The 19898-nt window shown below is 47.8% G+C and overlaps 1 protein-coding gene and 1 long non-coding RNA gene across 2 annotated transcripts in view; one reads left to right on the plus strand and one right to left on the minus strand.

Annotated features, from left to right (window-relative positions):
* Positions 1-656: 656 nt before the first annotated feature.
* On the minus strand, positions 657-13276 carry LOC124021793. The gene is made up of 3 exons (XR_006836312.1): positions 13164-13276; positions 12185-12356; positions 657-752 (listed from the first exon to the last, which is right to left on the minus strand). It is a non-coding gene; the product is annotated as an uncharacterized LOC124021793 (long non-coding RNA).
* Positions 13277-13984: 708 nt separating this feature from the next.
* The window catches only part of LOC124021794 (nuclear distribution protein nudE-like 1-B), a 15315-nt gene continuing 9401 nt past the window's right edge, over positions 13985-19898 (plus strand). Inside the window, exons 1-2 of the mRNA XM_046336914.1 lie at positions 13985-13994; positions 14693-14928. Of these exons, the coding sequence (XP_046192870.1) occupies positions 13985-13994; positions 14693-14928 (246 nt within the window). The remainder of the gene's footprint in view (positions 13995-14692; positions 14929-19898) is intronic.

Raw genomic sequence — 19898 nt, forward strand, 5'->3', positions numbered from 1 at the left:
CAGGCCTCAGGGTGTTACACCATGGATGTCCTAGTTAGCAGGCCTCAGGGTGTTTCACCATGGATGTCCTAGTTAGCAGGCCTCAGGGTGTTACACCATGGATGTCCTAGTTAGCAGGCCTCAGGGTGTTACACCATGGATGTCCTAGTTAGCAGGCCTCGGGATGTTACACCATGGATGTCCTAGTTAGCAGGCCTCAGGGTGTTACACCATGAATAGGGACAGATTTTCCTATTTCCTCCATGTTACTGTCTGTCTGCTTAGATGCTAGTGGTAATCAATAGTTTCCCAACAATATACTGACACATAATAGTTATGTTACTATTTGGTTAACCACCAATCAGATGCACTGGCACATAATAGTTCTGTTACTATTTGGTAAACCACCAATCAGATGCACTGACACATAATAGTTATGTTACTATTTGGTAAACCACCAATCAGATGCACTGACAGATCGTCCTGCTGAATGCTTTGGTGGGAACAGAGGTAACGGCCTAACAATGATCTCTAGATATGATGAAATAGATTAGAAGAGAGGGTGGATGAAAGACCTACATCTTCCTGAAACTGGGAGAAGGTCTTCGGGACTCCATCCTGCAGGGAACACCAGGGCCTCTGTGGGGCCAGCGGTCAGCTGCCGCCTGCAAACTCTGCCCACCGTCTGGCCCAGCAGGGACACTGAGGAGGCCCCATGGACGTAGCTGAAGCTCTGCCCTGGGACCAGGGGGGGACTGTCCACATGGAGGGATCTGTTGAGGGACAGACATGAACAGTAGACAGAGTAGACCTGGGTCTAATACATGAGGGAAATAGTTGGAAGCTGTTTTTAGGTGCACTTGATAACACTTTGGAGTTTGGACATAGAGGACTATTTAATTGGTTCCATTGTACCAGGCAAACTACAGTAAACACAACCAAGTATTTGCCATATGTACTGTAGTTGACCAAAGTCTGATACAGAGAGAGATAAAGAGGGAGTAAACACAGAGACATGGGTTGGAACAGAGAGAGAAGGGTTGGAACAGAGAGAGAAGGGTTGGAACAGAGAGACATGGGTTGGAACAGAGAGAGATGGGTTGGTACAGAGAGAGAAGGGTTGGAACAGAGAGAGAAGGGTTGGAACAGAGAGACATGGGTTGGAACAGAGAGAGAAGGGTTGGAACAGAGAGACATGGGTTGGAACAGAGAGACATGGGATGGAACAGAGAGACATGGGTTGGAACAGAGAGACATGGGTTGGAACAGAGAGAGAAGGGTTGGAACAGAGAGAGAAGGGTTGGAACAGAGAGAGATAAAGAGGGAGTAAACACAGAGACATGGGTTGGAACAGAGAGAGATGGGTTGGAACAGAGAGAGAAGGGTTGGAACAGAGAGACATGGGGTTGGAAGAGAGACATGGGGTTGGAACAGAGAGACATGGGTTGGAACAGAGAGACATGGGTTGGAACAGAGAGACATGGGTTGGAACAGAGAGAGAAGGGTTGGAACAGAGAGAGAAGGGTTGGAACAGAGAGACATGGGTTGGAACAGAGAACACCAGAGAGAGATGGGTTGGAACAGAGAGAGATGGGTTGGAACAGAGAGAGATGGGTTGGAACAGAGAGAAGGGTTAGAACAGAGAGACATGGGATGGAACAGAGAGACATGGGTTGGAACAGAGAGAGAAGGGTTGGAACAGAGAGACATGGGTTGGAACAGAGAGACATGGGATGGAACAGAGAGACATGGGTTGGAACAGAGAGAGAAGGGTTGGAACAGAGAGACATGGGTTGGAACAGAGAGACATGGGTTGGAACAGAGAGACATGGGTTGGAACAGAGAGACATGGGTTGGAACAGAGAGACATGGGTTGGAACAGAGAGAGAAGGGTTGGAACAGAGAGAGAAGGGTTGGAACAGAGAGACATGGGTTGGAACAGAGAGATGGGTTGGAACAGAGAGAGATGGGTTGGAACAGAGAGATGGGTTGGAACAGAGAGAGATGGGTTGGAACAGAGAGAGAAGGGTTAGAACAGAGAGACATGGGTTGGAACAGAGACATGGGATGGAACAGAGAGACATGGGTTGGAACAGAGAGACATGAACAGAGAGAGAAGGGTTGGAACAGAGAGACATGGGTTGGAACAGAGAGACATGGGATGGAACAGAGAGACATGGGTTGGAACAGAGAGACATGGGTTGGAACAGAGAGAGAAGGGTTGGAACAGAGAGACATGGGTTGGAACAGAGAGATGGGTTGGAACAGAGAGAGATGGGTTGGAACAGAGAGAGAGAGGAACAGAGAGAGATGGGTTGGAACAGAGAGAGAAGGGTTAGAACAGAGAGACATGGGTTGGAACAGAGAGACATGGGATGAACAGAGACACATGGGTTGGAACAGAGAGACATGGGTTGGAACAGAAGAGAATTGGAACAGAGAGACATGGATGGAACAGAGTGACATGGGTTGGAACAGAGAGACATTTGGAACAGAAGACATCTGGAACAGAGAGAGAAGGGTTGGAACAGAGAGATGGGTTGGAACAGAGAGAGAAGGCTTGGAACAGAGAGAGAAGGGTTGGAACAGAGAGAGATGGGTTGGAACAGAGAGACATGGGTTGGAACAGAAGATGGGTTGGAACAGAGAGAGATGGGTTGGAACAGAGAGAGATGGGTTGCAACAGAGAGAGATGGGTTGGAACAGAGAGAGAAGGGTTAGAACAGAGAGACATGGGTTGGAACAGAGAGAGAAGGGTTGGAACAGAGAGACATGGGTTGGAACAGAGAGACATGGGATGGAACAGAGAGACATGGGTTGGAACAGAGAGACATGGGTTGGAACAGAGAGACTTGGGTTGGAACAGAAGGGTTGGAACAGAGAGAGAAGGGTTGGAACAGAGAGACATGCGTTGGAACAGAGAGATGGGTTGGAACAGAGAGAGATGGGTTGGAACAGAGAGACATGGGTTGGAACAGAGAGAGAAGGGTTGGAACAGAGAGACATGGGTTGGAACAGAGAGATGGGTTGGAACAGAGAGAGATGGGTTGGAACAGAGAGAGATGGGTTGGAACAGAGAGAGATGGGTTGGAACAGAGAGAGATGGGTTGGAACAGAGAGAGAAGGGTTAGAACAGAGAGACATGGGTTGGAACAGAGAGACATGGGATGGAACAGAGAGACATGGGATGGAACAGAGAGAGAAGGGTTGGAACAGAGAGACATGGGTTGGAACAGAGAGACATGGGATGGAACAGAGAGACATGGGTTGGAACAGAGAGACATGGGTTGGAACAGAGAGAGAAGGGTTGGAACAGAGAGAGAAGGGTTGGAACAGAGAGAGATAAAGAGGGAGTAAACACAGAGAAACAGAGAGAGATGGGTTGGAACAGAGAACAGAGAGACATGGGTTGGAACAGAGAGAGATGGAACAGAGAGACATGGGTGGAACAGAGAGAGATTGGAACAGAGAGAGATGGGTTGGAACAGAGAGAGATGGGTTGGAACAGAGAGAGATGGGTTGGAACAGAGAGAAGGGTTAGAACAGAGAGACATGGGATGGAACAGAGAGACATGGGTTGGAACAGAGAGAGAAGGGTTGGAACAGAGAGACATGGGTTGGAACAGAGAGACATGGGATGGAACAGAGAGAGATGGGTTGGAACAGAGAGAGAAGGGTTGGAACAGAGAGACATGGGTTGGAACAGAGAGACATGGGATGGAACAGAGAGACATGGGTTGGAACAGAGAGACATGGGTTGGAACAGAGAGACATGGGTTGGAACAGAGAGAGAAGGGTTGGAACAGAGAGAGAAGGGTTGGAACAGAGAGACATGGGTTGGAACAGAGAGATGGGTTGGAACAGAGAGAGATGGGTTGGAACAGAGAGATGGGTTGGAACAGAGAGAGATGGGTTGGAACAGAGAGAGAAGGGTTAGAACAGAGAGACATGGGTTGGAACAGAGAGACATGGGATGGAACAGAGAGACATGGGTTGGAACAGAGAGACATGGGTTGGAACAGAGAGAGAAGGGTTGGAACAGAGAGACATGGGTTGGAACAGAGAGACATGGGATGGAACAGAGAGACATGGGTTGGAACAGAGAGACATGGGTTGGAACAGAGAGAGAAGGGTTGGAACAGAGAGACATGGGTTGGAACAGAGAGATGGGTTGGAACAGAGAGAGATGGGTTGGAACAGAGAGAGATGGGTTGGAACAGAGAGAGATGGGTTGGAACAGAGAGAGAAGGGTTAGAACAGAGAGACATGGGTTGGAACAGAGAGACATGGGATGGAACAGAGAGACATGGGTTGGAACAGAGAGACATGGGTTGGAACAGAGAGAGAAGGGTTGGAACAGAGAGACATGGGATGGAACAGAGTGACATGGGTTGGAACAGAGAGACATGGGTTGGAACAGAGAGACATGGGTTGGAACAGAGAGAGAAGGGTTGGAACAGAGAGATGGGTTGGAACAGAGAGAGAAGGCTTGGAACAGAGAGAGAAGGGTTGGAACAGAGAGAGACATGGGTTGGAACAGAGAGACATGGGTTGGAACAGAGAGATGGGTTGGAACAGAGAGAGATGGGTTGGAACAGAGAGAGATGGGTTGGAACAGAGAGAGATGGGTTGGAACAGAGAGAGAAGGGTTAGAACAGAGAGACATGGGTTGGAACAGAGAGAGAAGGGTTGGAACAGAGAGACATGGGTTGGAACAGAGAGACATGGGATGGAACAGAGAGACATGGGTTGGAACAGAGAGACATGGGTTGGAACAGAGAGACTTGGGTTGGAACAGAGAGAGAAGGGTTGGAACAGAGAGAGAAGGGTTGGAACAGAGAGACATGCGTTGGAACAGAGAGATGGGTTGGAACAGAGAGAGATGGGTTGGAACAGAGAGACATGGGTTGGAACAGAGAGAGAAGGGTTGGAACAGAGAGAGAAGGGTTGGAACAGAGAGACATGGGTTGGAACAGAGAGATGGGTTGGAACAGAGAGAGATGGGTTGGAACAGAGAGAGATGGGTTGGAACAGAGAGAGATGGGTTGGAACAGAGAGAGAAGGGTTAGAACAGAGAGACATGGGTTGGAACAGAGAGAGAAGGGTTGGAACAGAGAGACATGGGTTGGAACAGAGAGACATGGGAAACAGAGAGACATGGGTTGGAACAGAGAGACATGGGTTGGAACAGAGAGACTTGGGTTGGAACAGAGAGAGAAGGGTTGGAACAGAGAGAGAAGGGGTTGGAACAGAGAGAATGGTTGGAACAGAGAGATGGGTTGGAACAGAGAGAGATGGGTTGGAACATGGGTTGGAACAGAGAGAGAAGGGTTGGAACAGAGAGAGAAGGAGAGACATTTGGAACAGAGAGACAGAGAGAGATGGGTTGGAACAGAGAGAGATGGGTTGGAACAGAGAGAGAAGGGTTGGAACAGAGAGACATGGGTTGGAACAGAGAGAGAAGGGTGGGTTGGAACAGAACAGAGACATGGGTTGGAACAGAGAGATGGGTTGGAACAGAGAGAGAAGGGTTGGAACAGAGAGGAACAGAGATGGGGTTGGAACAGAGAGAGATGGGGAACAGAGAGACATTGGAACAGAGAGAGAAGGGTTGGAACAGAGAGACATGGGTTGGAACAGAGAGACATGGGATGGAACAGAGAGACATGGGTTGGAACAGAGAGAGATGGGTTGGAACAGAGAGAGATGGGATGGAACAGAGAGACATTGGAACAGAGAGAGAAGGGTTGGAACAGAGAGAGAAGGGTTGGAACAGAGAGACATGGGTTGGAACAGAGAGACATGGGTTGGAACAGAGAGACATGGGTTGGAACAGAGAGAGAAGGGTTGGAACAGAGAGACATGGGTTGGAACAGAGAGAGATGGGTTGGAACAGAACAGAGAGAATGGGTTGGAACAGAGAGAGAAGGGTTGGAACAGAGTGGGTTGGAACAGAGAGACAAGGAACAGAGAGAAGAGGTTGGAACAGAGAGACATGGGTTGGAACAGAGAGAGATGGGTTGGAACAGAGAGAGATGGGTTGGAACAGAGAGAGATGGGTTGGAACAGAGAGAGATGGGTTGGAACAGAGAGAGAAGGGTTAGAACAGAGAGACATGGGATGGAACAGAGAGACATGGGTTGGAACAGAGAGAGAAGGGTTGGAACAGAGAGACATGGGTTGGAACAGAGAGACATGGGATGGAACAGAGAGACATGGGTTGGAACAGAGAGAGAAGGGTTGGAACAGAGAGACATGGGTTGGAACAGAGAGACATGGGATGGAACAGAGAGACATGGGTTGGAACAGAGAGACATGGGTTGGAACAGAGAGACATGGGTTGGAACAGAGAGAGAAGGGTTGGAACAGAGAGAGAAGGGTTGGAACAGAGAGACATGGGTTGGAACAGAGAGATGGGTTGGAACAGAGAGAGATGGGTTGGAACAGAGAGAGATGGGTTGGAACAGAGAGAGATGGGTTGGAACAGAGAGAGAAGGGTTAGAACAGAGAGACATGGGTTGGAACAGAGAGACATGGGATGGAACAGAGAGACATGGGTTGGAACAGAGAGACATGGGTTGGAACAGAGAGAGAAGGGTTGGAACAGAGAGACATGGGTTGGAACAGAGAGACATGGGATGGAACAGAGAGACATGGGTTGGAACAGAGAGACATGGGTTGGAACAGAGAGAGAAGGGTTGGAACAGAGAGACATGGGTTGGAACAGAGAGATGGGTTGGAACAGAGAGAGATGGGTTGGAACAGAGAGAGATGGGTTGGAACAGAGAGAGATGGGTTGGAACAGAGAGAGAAGGGTTAGAACAGAGAGACATGGGTTGGAACAGAGAGACATGGGATGGAACAGAGAGACATGGGTTGGAACAGAGAGACATGGGTTGGAACAGAGAGAGAAGGGTTGGAACAGAGAGACATGGGATGGAACAGAGTGACATGGGTTGGAACAGAGAGACATGGGTTGGAACAGAGAGACATGGGTTGGAACAGAGAGAGAAGGGTTGGAACAGAGAGATGGGTTGGAACAGAGAGAGAAGGCTTGGAACAGAGAGAGAAGGGTTGGAACAGAGAGAGACATGGGTTGGAACAGAGAGACATGGGTTGGAACAGAGAGATGGGTTGGAACAGAGAGAGATGGGTTGGAACAGAGAGAGATGGGTTGGAACAGAGAGAGATGGGTTGGAACAGAGAGAGAAGGGTTAGAACAGAGAGACATGGGTTGGAACAGAGAGAGAAGGGTTGGAACAGAGAGACATGGGTTGGAACAGAGAGACATGGGATGGAACAGAGAGACATGGGTTGGAACAGAGAGACATGGGTTGGAACAGAGAGACTTGGGTTGGAACAGAGAGAGAAGGGTTGGAACAGAGAGAGAAGGGTTGGAACAGAGAGACATGCGTTGGAACAGAGAGATGGGTTGGAGCAGAGAGAGATGGGTTGGAACAGAGAGACATGGGTTGGAACAGAGAGAGAAGGGTTGGAACAGAGAGAGAAGGGTTGGAACAGAGAGACATGGGTTGGAACAGAGATGGGTTGGAACAGAGAGAGATGGGTTGGAACAGAGAGAGAAGGGTTAGAACAGAGAGACATGGGTTGGAACAGAGAGACATGGGATGGAACAGAGAGACATGGGTTGGAACAGAGAGACATGGGTTGGAACAGAGAGAGAAGGGTTGGAACAGAGAGACATGGGTTGGAACAGAGAGACATGGGATGGAACAGAGTGACATGGGTTGGAACAGAGAGACATGGGTTGGAACAGAGAGAGAAGGGTTGGAACAGAGAGACATGGGTTAGAAAAGAGAGATGGGTTGGAACAGAGAGAGAAGGGTTGGAACAGAGAGAGAAGGGTTGGAACAGAGAGACATGGGTTGGAACAGAGAGATGGGTTGGAACAGAGAGAGATGGGTTGGAACAGAGAGAGATGGGTTGGAACAGAGAGAGATGGGTTGGAACAGAGAGAGAAGGGTTAGAACAGAGAGACATGGGTTGGAACAGAGAGACATGGGATGGAACAGAGAGACATGGGTTGGAACAGAGAGACATGGGTTGGAACAGAGAGAGAAGGGTTGGAACAGAGAGACATGGGTTGGAACAGAGATACATGGGATGGAACAGAGAGACATGGGTTGGAACAGAGAGACATGGGTTGGAACAGAGAGAGAAGGGTTGGAACAGAGAGAGAAGGGTTGGAACAGAGAGGCATGGGTTGGAACAGAGAGATGGGTTGGAACAGAGAGAGATGGGTTGGAACAGAGAGAGATGGGTTGGAACAGAGAGAGATGGGTTGGAACAGAGAGAGATGGGTTGGAACAGAGAGAGAAGGGTTAGAACAGAGAGACATGGGTTGGAACAGAGAGACATGGGATGGAACAGAGAGACATGGGATGGAACAGAGAGACATGGGTTGGAACAGAGAGAGAAGGGTTGGAACAGAGAGACATGGGTTGGAACAGAGAGACATGGGATGGAACAGAGAGACATGGGTTGGAACAGAGAGACATGGGTTGGAACAGAGAGAGAAGGGTTGGAACAGAGAGACATGGGTTAGAAAAGAGAGATGGGTTGGAACAGAGAGAGAAGGGTTGGAACAGAGAGAGAAGGGTTGGAACAGAGAGACATGGGTTGGAACAGAGAGATGGGTTGGAACAGAGAGATGGGTTGGAACAGAGAGAGATGGGTTGGAACAGAGAGAGATGGGTTGGAACAGAGAGAGATGGGTTGGAACAGAGAGAGAAGGGTTAGAACAGAGAGACATGGGTTGGAACAGAGAGACATGGGTTGGAACAGAGAGACATGGGTTGGAACAGAGAGACATGGGTTGGAACAGAGAGACATGGGTTGGAACAGAGAGACATGGGTTGGAACAGAGAGACATGGGTTGGAACAGAGAGACATGGGTTGGAACAGAGAGACATGGGTTGGAACAGAGAGACATGGGTTGGAACAGAGAGACATGGGTTGGAACAGAGAGACATGGGTTGGAACAGAGAGAGAAGGGTTGGAACAGAGAGAGAAGGGTTGGAACAGAAAGAGAAGGGTTGGAACAGAAAGAGAAGGGTTGGAAGAGAGAGACATGGGTTGGAACAGAGAGACATGGGTTGGAACAGAGAGAGGGAGTAGATATTTACATTTGAGTCATTTAGCAGACACTCTTATCCAGAGAGGCCCAAGGGAACAATTAGGGTTAAATGCCTTGCTCAAGAGCAAGTCGGCTCTGGGATTCAAACCAGAGACCTTTTGCTTACTGGCCCATTGCTCTTAACCACTAGACTACCTGCCGCCCAGACACAGAGGGCTGGGTTGGTACACAAAGAGGGAGAAGAAACAATAATAATTTATTTTGAAACAGTAATTTATTTTGAAACAGAAGAAGGTTCTGGATGGAATCCCCCTTCATCTCAGACCCAACTTCCTGTTGTGTTCCCGGACTGTGGTTTCATAGTGGACCCCTCTCCCCTGTTCTCTCCCCTCTCCCCTGTTCTCTCCCCTCTCCCCTGTTCTCTCCCCTCTCCCCTGTTCTCTCCCCTCTCCCCTGTTCTCTCCCCTGTCCCCTGTTCTCTCCCCTGTCCTCTCCCCTCTCCCCTGTTCTCTCCCCTCTCCCTCCACTGTTCTCTCCCCTCTCCCCTGTTCTCTCCCCTCCCCCTCTCCACTGTTCTCTCCCCTCTCCCCTGTTCTCTCCCCTCTCCACTGTTCTCTCTCCTATCCACTGTTCTCTCTCCTCTCCACTGTTCTCTCCCCTCTCCCCTGTTCTCTCCCCTCTCCCCTGTTCTCTCCCCTCTCCCCTGTTCTCTCCCCTCTCCCCTGTTCTCTCCCCTCTCCACTGTTCTCTCCCCTCTCCACTGTTCCTTACGGCCAAGACAACCACGCAGAGCCCCGTTCCTTACGGCCAAGACAACCACGCAGAGCCCCGTTCCTTACGGCCAAGACAACCACGCTGAGCCCCGTTCCTTACGGCCAAGACAACCACGCTGAGCCCCGTTCCTTACGGCCAAGATAACCACGCTGAGCCCCGTTCCTTACGGCCAAGACAACCACGCTGAGCCCCGTTCCTTACAGCCAAGACAAGCACGCTGAGCCCCGTTCCTTAAAGCCAAGACAACCACGCAGAGCCCCGTTCCTTACGGCCAAGACAACCACGCAGAGCCCCATTCCTTACGGCCAAGACAACCACGCTGAGCCCCGTTCCTTACGGCCAAGACAACCACGCTGAGCCCCGTTCCTTACGGCCAAGACAACCATGCTGAGCCCTGTTCCTTACAGCCAAGACAACCACACTGAGCCAAGACAACCACGCTGAGCCCCGTTCCTTAAAGCCAAGACAACCACGCTGAGCTCCGTTCCTTACAGCCAAGACAACCACACTGAGCCAAGACAACCACGCTGAGCCCCGTTCCTTAAAGCCAAGACAACCACGCTGAGCCCTGTTCCTTACGGCCAACACAACCACGCTGAGCCCCGTTCCTTACAGCCAAGACAACCACGCTGAGCCCCGTTCCTTACAGCCAAGACAACCACGCTGAGCCCCGTTCCTTACAGCCAAGACAACCACGCTGAGCCCCGTTCCTTAAAGACAAGACAACCACACTGAGCCAAGACAACCACGCTGAGCCCCGTTCCTTAAAGCCAAGACAACCACGCTGAGCCCCGTTCCTTACAGCCAAGACAACCACGCTGAGCCCCGTTCCTTACAGCCAAGACAACCACACTGAGCCAAGACAACCACGCTGAGCCCCGTTCCTTAAAGCCAAGACAACCACGCTGAGCCCCGTTCCTTACAGCCAAGACAACCACGCTGAGCCCCGTTCCTTACGGCCAAGACAACCACGCTGAGCCCCGTTCCTTACAGCCAAGACAACCACGCTGAGCCAAGACAACCATGCTGAGCCCTGTTCCTTACAGCCAAGACAACCACGCTGAGCCCTGTTCCTTACGGCCAAGACAACCAGGCTGAGTCCCGTTCCTTACAGCCAAGACAACCACGCTGAGCCAAGACAACCACGCTGAGCCCCGTTCCTTACAGCCAAGACAACCACGCTGAGCCCCGTTCCTTACGGCCAAGACAACCACGCTGAGCCCCGTTCCTTACAGCCAAGACAACCACGCTGAGCCCTGTTCCTTACAGCCAAGACAACCACGCTGAGCCAAGACAACCACGCTGAGCCCCGTTCCTTACAGCCAAGACAACCACGCTGAGCCCTGTTCCTTACAGCCAAGACAACCACGCTGAGCCAAGACAACCACGCTGAGCCCTGTTCCTTACAGCCAAGACAACCACGCTGAGCCAAGACAACCACGCTGAGCCCTGTTCCTTACAGCCAAGACAACCACGCTGAGCCAAGACAACCACGCTGAGCCCCGTTCCTTACAGCCAAGACAACCACGCTGAGCCCTGTTCCTTACAGCCAAGACAAGCCAAGACAACCACGCTGAGCCAAGACAACCACGCTGAGCCCCGTTCCTTACAGCCAAGACAACCACGCTGAGCCCCGTTCCTTAAAGACAACCACGCTGAGCCCCGTTCCTTACAGCCAAGACAACCACGCTGAGCCAAGACAACCATGCTGAGCCCCGTTCCTTACAGCCAAGACAACCACGCTGAGCCCCGTTCCTTACAGCCAAGACAACCACGCTGAGCCCCATTCCTTACAGCCAAGACAACCACGCTGAGCCAAGACAACCACGCTGAGCCCCGTTCCTTACAGCCAAGACAACCACGCTGAGCCCCATTCCTTACAGCCAAGACAACCACGCTGAGCCAAGACAACCACGCTGAGCCCCGTTCCTTACAGCCAAGACAAAGCAGAAACTGGGCTGGACAATCCAAGTAAAAACATATTTTAAAAACCTGTTTCTGAAAAGGATTGTTTCTATAGTATGCAGTGACTTGAGCATGGCTCAGCAGGCATTGAAATACATTACCCTCAGTCTGAATACTAGTCAAGACACATACAGGCCATCAGGTCCATACAGTTGACGGATCATACCGATCACTGCAACTGTAATTGACTACATTGAAATGGGATTGACCCCAACTACTGGTGTGCTCTATAGGTCTGAATGACAAAATGTCATCTACAATCTATGTCAGAGGTCAGAGGTGGGCTTTAGAAAGGAAACAACTTGCAAAATGACAGAAATAATCCAGCTCGTCTGTTTATGTATGACAATGTGAAGAGAGCTGCCCTACCTACAGCACCAGGTTGGGTTCCCAGGTGTCCATGTCTTCTGTAGTGAGGAGACCACCTGTAGAGGTTGTAACACAGCCCTTCTAGAGAACACACTGAGCTGTCTGAGGTGAGTTGCCCTGGACCTCAGTAGAGAGGAGCTGATCCACACCGCTGACATGGCCTCAGTCAGCTCTGAAAATAACACCCGATTTATTATGTTCTGAACCCATTTAGACCCTTGTTAAAAATGTTGGCTTAAAATCTTCCTAGAAGTCAGAAAAACATGAGAAGGGACATGTACAAATGCAGAGTTTGGGCATTTTATTAAGTCTTTATTCATATTATAAAAGTGATTTAATTAATTTTTCCATGATTTTTCTATTAAGAGGCACTTATTAATGTAACAGGTTTTTGAAATTCAATATTGATGCACAATTCCTATGTAAAATAGCAAAGGAAAGCAAAAGGCACTCTATTCGTGGAATGACCCATCTAGAATCTAGAAATTCGATGACCATTGAAATGCATTGGGTTTTAAGCTAATATTGGTTGCAGTACAACAAGTATGAATAGTATCAAACAGGAACCTGCACATTCTGAAGTTGGATAAGTTTTGATAACTTATGTGCTTTCAGCAGGCACATGACAAATAAGTGTCAGATTTCCCGCAAGCACATTAATAAGAAGTATGTCGAATTTCTAAATCAGTTATTTCTTTAAGCAAGCGCATCTATCTCAAATCATTTGCGGTTGTATAGCAAACTCAATGCAACACATTTACTGTGAACATTTACTTCTGAATAACACGTCATTACAAAATAGATGACTCGCACTTTTTCTTATTTTGCCTTGGTAATGGGTAGGCTTTCATCGCTAGGTCGTTACACACAACTTCCATGCTGGTTTGAAAACTCATATCCTTACAGTAAATGACCAAATGTGCTCTAACTTCAGAAAACTTTTCTCCGATCTTTTCAAGTATAACATAAGTTTCCCTACCAGAAAACACGCGATACCGTAAAGTGTTGTGTATTCGCGCACATAAATTCAGGAGGAAACTGAAGAACGGATGGCTGAACGGTGTTTATGTTTGACCGCGTTTTGGAAGTGTCTGCTCACTTGCCCGCAGCGACTTTCCTGGTACAACCTGTTACGGAACACGACGTGCGCATCCTGAATGCGCATATCCAACATAAATACCCAGCTGTCAAGGCAGATAAATTAAAATGTCTTTATTTTCTGGCTAGGAAGCAAGCTATTTTCTTCTTTGGAATACGTTTTTGGAAGCTATTGTCCAAATTACTGTTATTAAGAGTTTTCTACAACTCTAACTTTGTAGTCTGATGCTATTTACAGAAATCGATTAGGCTCAAATCAAATGTATTTATAAAGCCCTTCTTACATCAGCTGATATCTCAAAGTGCTGTACAGAAACCCAGCCAGAAAACCCCAAACAGCAAGCAATGCAGATGAAGAAGCACCTAAACTACGCTAAATTGTTTTGCAAGCTATTTTTAAGTTAGCTCGATTCTTCTGTATAGAGACATCGCTAGCTGGCATAATCATTAGACAAGGAATCCTTGCTAAGACCGAGCAACTGACATAAGTCCCATGATTTATTGATCACCCAGTTATATCTGTAGTTTTTGTAGAAGCACGACTTAAGTAAAAAATAATTTGTTTAGCTTTTGCATTGCCTGCATTCTTTTTGAATCTGTACTGTACTTTGATTAAAGTAAAGCCCCGTCTAAAACCATTTCCAATTGTCTGTCCCCACTCCCAGTTAGACGGGGTACCTACGAGCGTCATTCTGCTTCACAATGTCCTGGGGTACGTAAAGTAGTGATTGTACATCACGCTGTAACACATACACACACTCACGTCGTTTGCCACTTTTGTATGAATTGTTTTTAATAAAATACATTTGTATTTCATGGTCATGTATTCATTATCTTTAACTGGTTAAATGTTTGTAGTTTGCACATGGGCAAAATAACCATAACTTGGAAGAGTCCATATCCAAAGCTTCATTATAAACTGGGTTGTATGAGTCCTGAATTCTGATTGGCTGACAGCCGTGGTATACCACAGATATGATAAAACATTCAACTGCTCTAATTACGTTGGTAACCAGTGTATAATATCAATAAGGCACCTCGGGGGTTTGGGGTTTGTTTCAGCAATGATTAACAGGGTTAAAAATTCGTAAATCTTTGCTTGATTTTGCTTTCGGTTTATTTGCCATTGTTATCCATTCTATGTTTCCACGGAAGAAAGCAATAATTAACACAATTACTATAAAGAAATGGACACGACCTGCTATTAAATGGAAATTGCTCTCCGTGAATATAAATGCTGAGAAGTGCTAACCTGAATCCATTCAGCTATGGGTTTCAGATCCCCACCATAACAATACAAGTCAGACCAACCTTTAAAGGTTTTATTTACAACCTCTGGTGTATAACATGTTGGGAATAGTGGTATAGGAGAGGCTGCCATGAAATATAACCTCTAACCCCTAACTTGAGTGGTCTTCACCAATGCCAAGAGAGGCCTATCTTCGTGCCTGCCTCTACTGAGTGAGAACGGCTGCAATCTGCACCGCCAGGCTCCCTGCACCGCCAGGCTCCTCCCTGCACCGCCAGGCTCCTCCCTGCACCGCCAGGCTCCCTGCACCACCAGGCTCCCTGCACCACCAGGCTCCCTGCACCACCAGGCTCCCTGCACCACGTCCTTCCCGGATACAGTCGTGGTCGACAGTGAGGTGTACAGCTGCAGCTTTCTGTCCTTCATTACTGGGAAAGACCTAGATTCTACATCCATCTCATTAGATCAGAACAGGATGGACCATAGAAAAGATATAGCTGCTTTGCTGCACATCACACATTCTTTTTCTACTCATATAATATGGATCATTATCAGGTTCATTGATTTATAAGCTTCTGTAAAAAAAAAAACAATAACACCATGGTTGCAATAACACTTTAAACAAGTCGTTTGTAAATGTGTTTGTTTAGGATCAACACTGGTAAGTTAACCAACCTTATGCACATTAGAGTCTGTCCCCGAGGAGGTTGTTCTGCATAACTGGTCGGGTCATAGCATTTTCCAATCAGCTTCAGGCAACTTTGACGTAAGGTTTGATCACACCTGTAGTGACTCCTATCAGTCACGCCCATTAGTTGTTGATCACTTGTTCACTAGATCATGGATTTGCATAAACATCTCGTGACAACTCTGATAATTAGGAACATTTGAGAAAAAACTATATCCGTACACTTAACCTAAGCATTACAAAACAAATATTGGATCAAATAAACCTTATGTACCAAATAATCAAATCAAATTTATGTTTACCAAATTCGACACTTATTGACCTTTATACAAAATCTCCTCACTTAGTGAGCGAAACGCAACAGTGCCACCTGCTGGAGAAGACATTTGTCTGTTATCCCTCTCGCTTCCTCTGGTTACGCATCATAACTGCGTCTCTCATCGGCTTGTATCCCCCCCAACACCAGTAATTTCACCAAAGACAGTACAGATTTTAACATGACAGCAAGAGGAGCCTACAGCAACCAGAGAGAGAGCGATACTGCACGCAAACACAGAACGCCAATAGCCTGTTTACAAGAACATTTGATTTGATAACTGACAACCGTATTCTGGACATTTCCCTTTATATTTTTGGGTTGCAATTGTCCCAGTGTGTTTAGCGGATCTGTACAGTATGTGTGTTGGGGGTGTGTCCATCTGGAAAGTGACAGCATCGTGTGTTTGTAGCCAATCACAGTGGGAGGCTAACTCCTATAATATGAGTCTTCTATCCTCTCAAACCAACACGTCAGGAAAACATTACCTTTAGATTCACTTTCTCATGAGATTTATAAAGCTGCATCATGACTGATGGACAACAGAGTTTCATCACTTATTTTTCCAATATCTTTATTTCATTTTATCGAACAGACTGGACAACTAATTGTACATCATGACGTGATCTTGGACTGATGTACGATAGTAAAACTCAGGTTCTTCATTTTAAACATGACATAAAGACATCTGAAATAAATAGAACTGTAATAATGCCAGACATTGGTATGTACAAATGTGTTGTTAGGCAGAGTTACAATGCTTAGTTCCAAACCTGTATATATGGGGAAAGAGCAACAGGCTGACAGAGCAGCAACAGGCTGACAGAGCAGCAACAGGCTGACAGAGCAGCAACAGGCTGACAGAGCAACAACAGGCTGACAGAGCAACAGGCTGACAGAGCAACAGGCTGACAGAGCAACAGGCTGACAGAGCAACAGGCTGACAGAGCAACAGGCTGACAGAGCAACAGGCTGACAGAGCAACAGGCTGACAGAGCAGCAGGCTGACAGAGCAGCAGGCTGACAGAGCAGCAGGCTGACAGAGCTCAGAGTGACATGGTAGAGGTGGGTGACATCACTCCAAATGATAGTTCTAGAATATGTGGAATAGTTTTCGGACCAGTTTCCCAGACGCAGATTAAGCCTAGTGCTGGATTCTAAATCATGCTGAATGGAGAATCTCCATTGAGTCCAAGACCAGGCGTAAAAGATGCACTATGCAGATATCGCACCGCCATTTCCTGGTTGCTTTAAATTCGAATTTCAACTTGTGAGAAAACAAGCATGTATAGTGTAGAGAATCATTGTAGCATCTAAACTGCTGTGAAATAGATTTTCCAGAACCAAAAACATTGTATTTTCAGCTGATTTGAAGCCGGTGTACAAAACCCAAAGTAAAAGACCCCACCAAAAAAAACTATAAAACAGGAAGCATAGAAAAATAACAGATCTACCACCTTCTTAGACTTGCTTTCAATGAAAATAACAGATCTATAACATTTCTATGTGAATTTGGTCAGGTCACCCAAAACGCTATACATTATTGCAGCTCTAATCTGTGTCTGGGAAACTGGCCTCAAGGCTTTTCATTTAAGGCTGTGATAGGAGAGGGGCACTATTAACCCCAGATGAAGACAGACAGTCAGAATGGGGGATGGAAAATACATCAACGACAGAAACAAGGAAGAGGCTTGTCATCCTGAGATGAGGTTCTCTATTACAAACGTTTCATCGACAGGACAGGAGCCAATGTGACATAATGGTCACCAATAGCGATTTGCATATTAGTCAAAGACGAGCATTTTTAGCCTGATTAAAACTAGACTGAGCACTCCACTCATGGTGAACACAGCATTCAGTCTGGTTTAACCAGGCTAGGATCTGTCTAGAAAAAGGGATAGGCGTGACCCACTGTTAGATAGCTCTAGGGTGAGGTTGCCCCTAGGTACAGATCTAGGATCAGCTTCCCCTCCCCAATCCTAACCTTAACCATTAGTGGGGTAAAGGGAAAAACTGACCCAGGGTCAGCATCTAAGGCAACTTCACCCTATGATGGTTGGACTGCTGGGTTGTTGTTGCTGGATATTCTGTTCTGCAGGTTATGGTAGACAGGATGTTAGCTGGATAAGATTCAACCACCAACAGGTGCACAGTACAGTATATATATATATATATCTCAATGTGAATAAGTAAGTTTTGTCTGACACACTGCTGTGCTCAGGGTTGACTTGTTTGTTTCTATGAAGCAACAGTTTTGTCTGATACTAATTACACATCAGAATAGGGAAAGGGGATTAAATGAATATAACATGGTACCAACCTCATAAATACACAGCCATCCATCCAAGACTTATATGAAATAGTAAGGGCTTAGTCTTCCCCTGAACATCACCATCCATCCATCCAAGACTTATATGAAGTAAGACTTGTTTGTTTCCCTGAACATCACCATCCAGCCATCCAAGACTTATATGAAGTTTTAAGGGCTTAGTCTTCCCCTGAACATCACCAGCCATCCATCCAAGGCTTATATGAAGTAGTAAGGGCTTAAATTCCCTGAACATCACCAATCCATCCAAGGCTTATATGAAGTAGTAACCTTCCCTGAACATCACCAGCCATCCATCCAAGACTTATATGAAGTAGTAAGGGCTTAGTCTTCCCCTGAACATCACCATCCAGCCATCCAAGACTTATATGAAGTAGTAAGGGCTTAAGTCTTCCCCTGAACATCACCAGCCATCCATCCAAGGCTTAGTCTTCCCCTGAACATCACCATCCAGCCATCCAAGGCTTATATGAAGTAGTAAGGGCTTAGTCTTCCCCTGAACATCACCATCCAGCCATCCAAGGCTTATATGAAGTAGTAAGGGCTTAGTCTTCCCCTGAACATCACCATCCATCCAAGACTTATATGAAGTAGTAAGGGCTTAGTCTTCCCCTGAACATCCCCAGCCATCCATCCAAGGCTTATATGAAGTAGTAAGGGCTTAGTCTTCCCCTGAACATCACCAGCCATCCATCCAAGGCTTATATGAAGTAGTAAGGGCTTAGTCTTCCCCTGAACATCACCATCCATCCATCCAAGGCTTATATGAAGTAGTAAGGGCTTAGTCTTCCCCTGAACATCACCAGCCATCCATCCATCCATCCATCCATCCATCCATCCATCCATCCATCCATCCATCCATCCAAGGCTTATATGAAGTAGTAAGGGCTTAGTCTTCCCCTGAACATCACCAGCCATCCATCCAAGACTTATATAAAGAAGGAGTGCACTAGATAGTGAATAGGGTGCCATTAGGACGGTACAGTCTGTGGTGAAGCGGACCTGACTTCATTAATGAAGAGGACAGCAGCTGATGTTTCCAGGCTATTTAACATGGAGGTCCCTCCCTCCCTCCCTCCCTCCCTCCCTCCTCCCTCCCTCCCTCCCTCCCTCCCTCCCTCCCTCCCCTCCCTCCCTCCCTCCCTCCCTCCCTCCCTCCCTCCCTCCCAGACTACAGATGGTCCACCAGCTGACCGGTCTGTTCTGTCTGGCCAGCCCACACCCAGGACAATAGGGACTTGGGGGGTGCATCTCAATAGTATAAAGTGGTTTCCTCGTCTTCTCTCCTTGCCCCTCCTTCTACACTGATGGGAAGGAAATGACAGGTGAAAGCTCATTTCTGGTAGAGATGGATCATCCATGTGGCTTTTTACCTCTCCAGACTGACTGGGCCTGAGAGGGATTGGGCTACTCCAGGGAGACTGGGCTACTGAGAGGGAGGAGACGAGGCTATGGGCTACTGAGAGGGACGAGACGAGGCTATTAACTGGGCTACTGAGAGGGACGGGGAGGAGAGCGGAGATTAACTGGGCTACTGAGAGGACAAGACTGAGAGGACGAGGCTTAACTGGGCTACTGAGAGGGACGAGACGAGGCTATTAACTGGGCTACTGAGAGGGAGGAGACTATTAACTGGGCTACTGAGAGGGAGGAGACTATTAACTGGGCTACTGAGAGGGAGGAGACTATTAACTGGGCTACTGAGAGGGACGAGGCTATTAACTGGGCTACTGAGAGGGACGAGGCTATTAACTGGGCTACTGAGAGGGAGGAGAGGCTATTAACTGGGCTACTGAGAGGGGAGGCTATTAACTGGGCTACTGAGAGGGACGAGACGAGGCTAATAACTGGGCTACTGAGAGGGAGAGACGAGGCTATTAACTGGGCTACTGAGAGGGACGAGACGAGGCTATTAACTGGGCTACTGAGAGGAAGGACGAGAGGCTATTAACTGGGCTACTGAGAGGGAGACGAGGAGGCTATTAACTGGGCTACTGAGAGGGAGACGAGACGAGGCTATTAACTGGGCTACTG

Source organism: Oncorhynchus gorbuscha, unplaced genomic scaffold (assembly GCF_021184085.1).
Source record: "Oncorhynchus gorbuscha isolate QuinsamMale2020 ecotype Even-year unplaced genomic scaffold, OgorEven_v1.0 Un_scaffold_1213, whole genome shotgun sequence".
Classification (NCBI taxonomy): domain Eukaryota; kingdom Metazoa; phylum Chordata; class Actinopteri; order Salmoniformes; family Salmonidae; genus Oncorhynchus; species Oncorhynchus gorbuscha.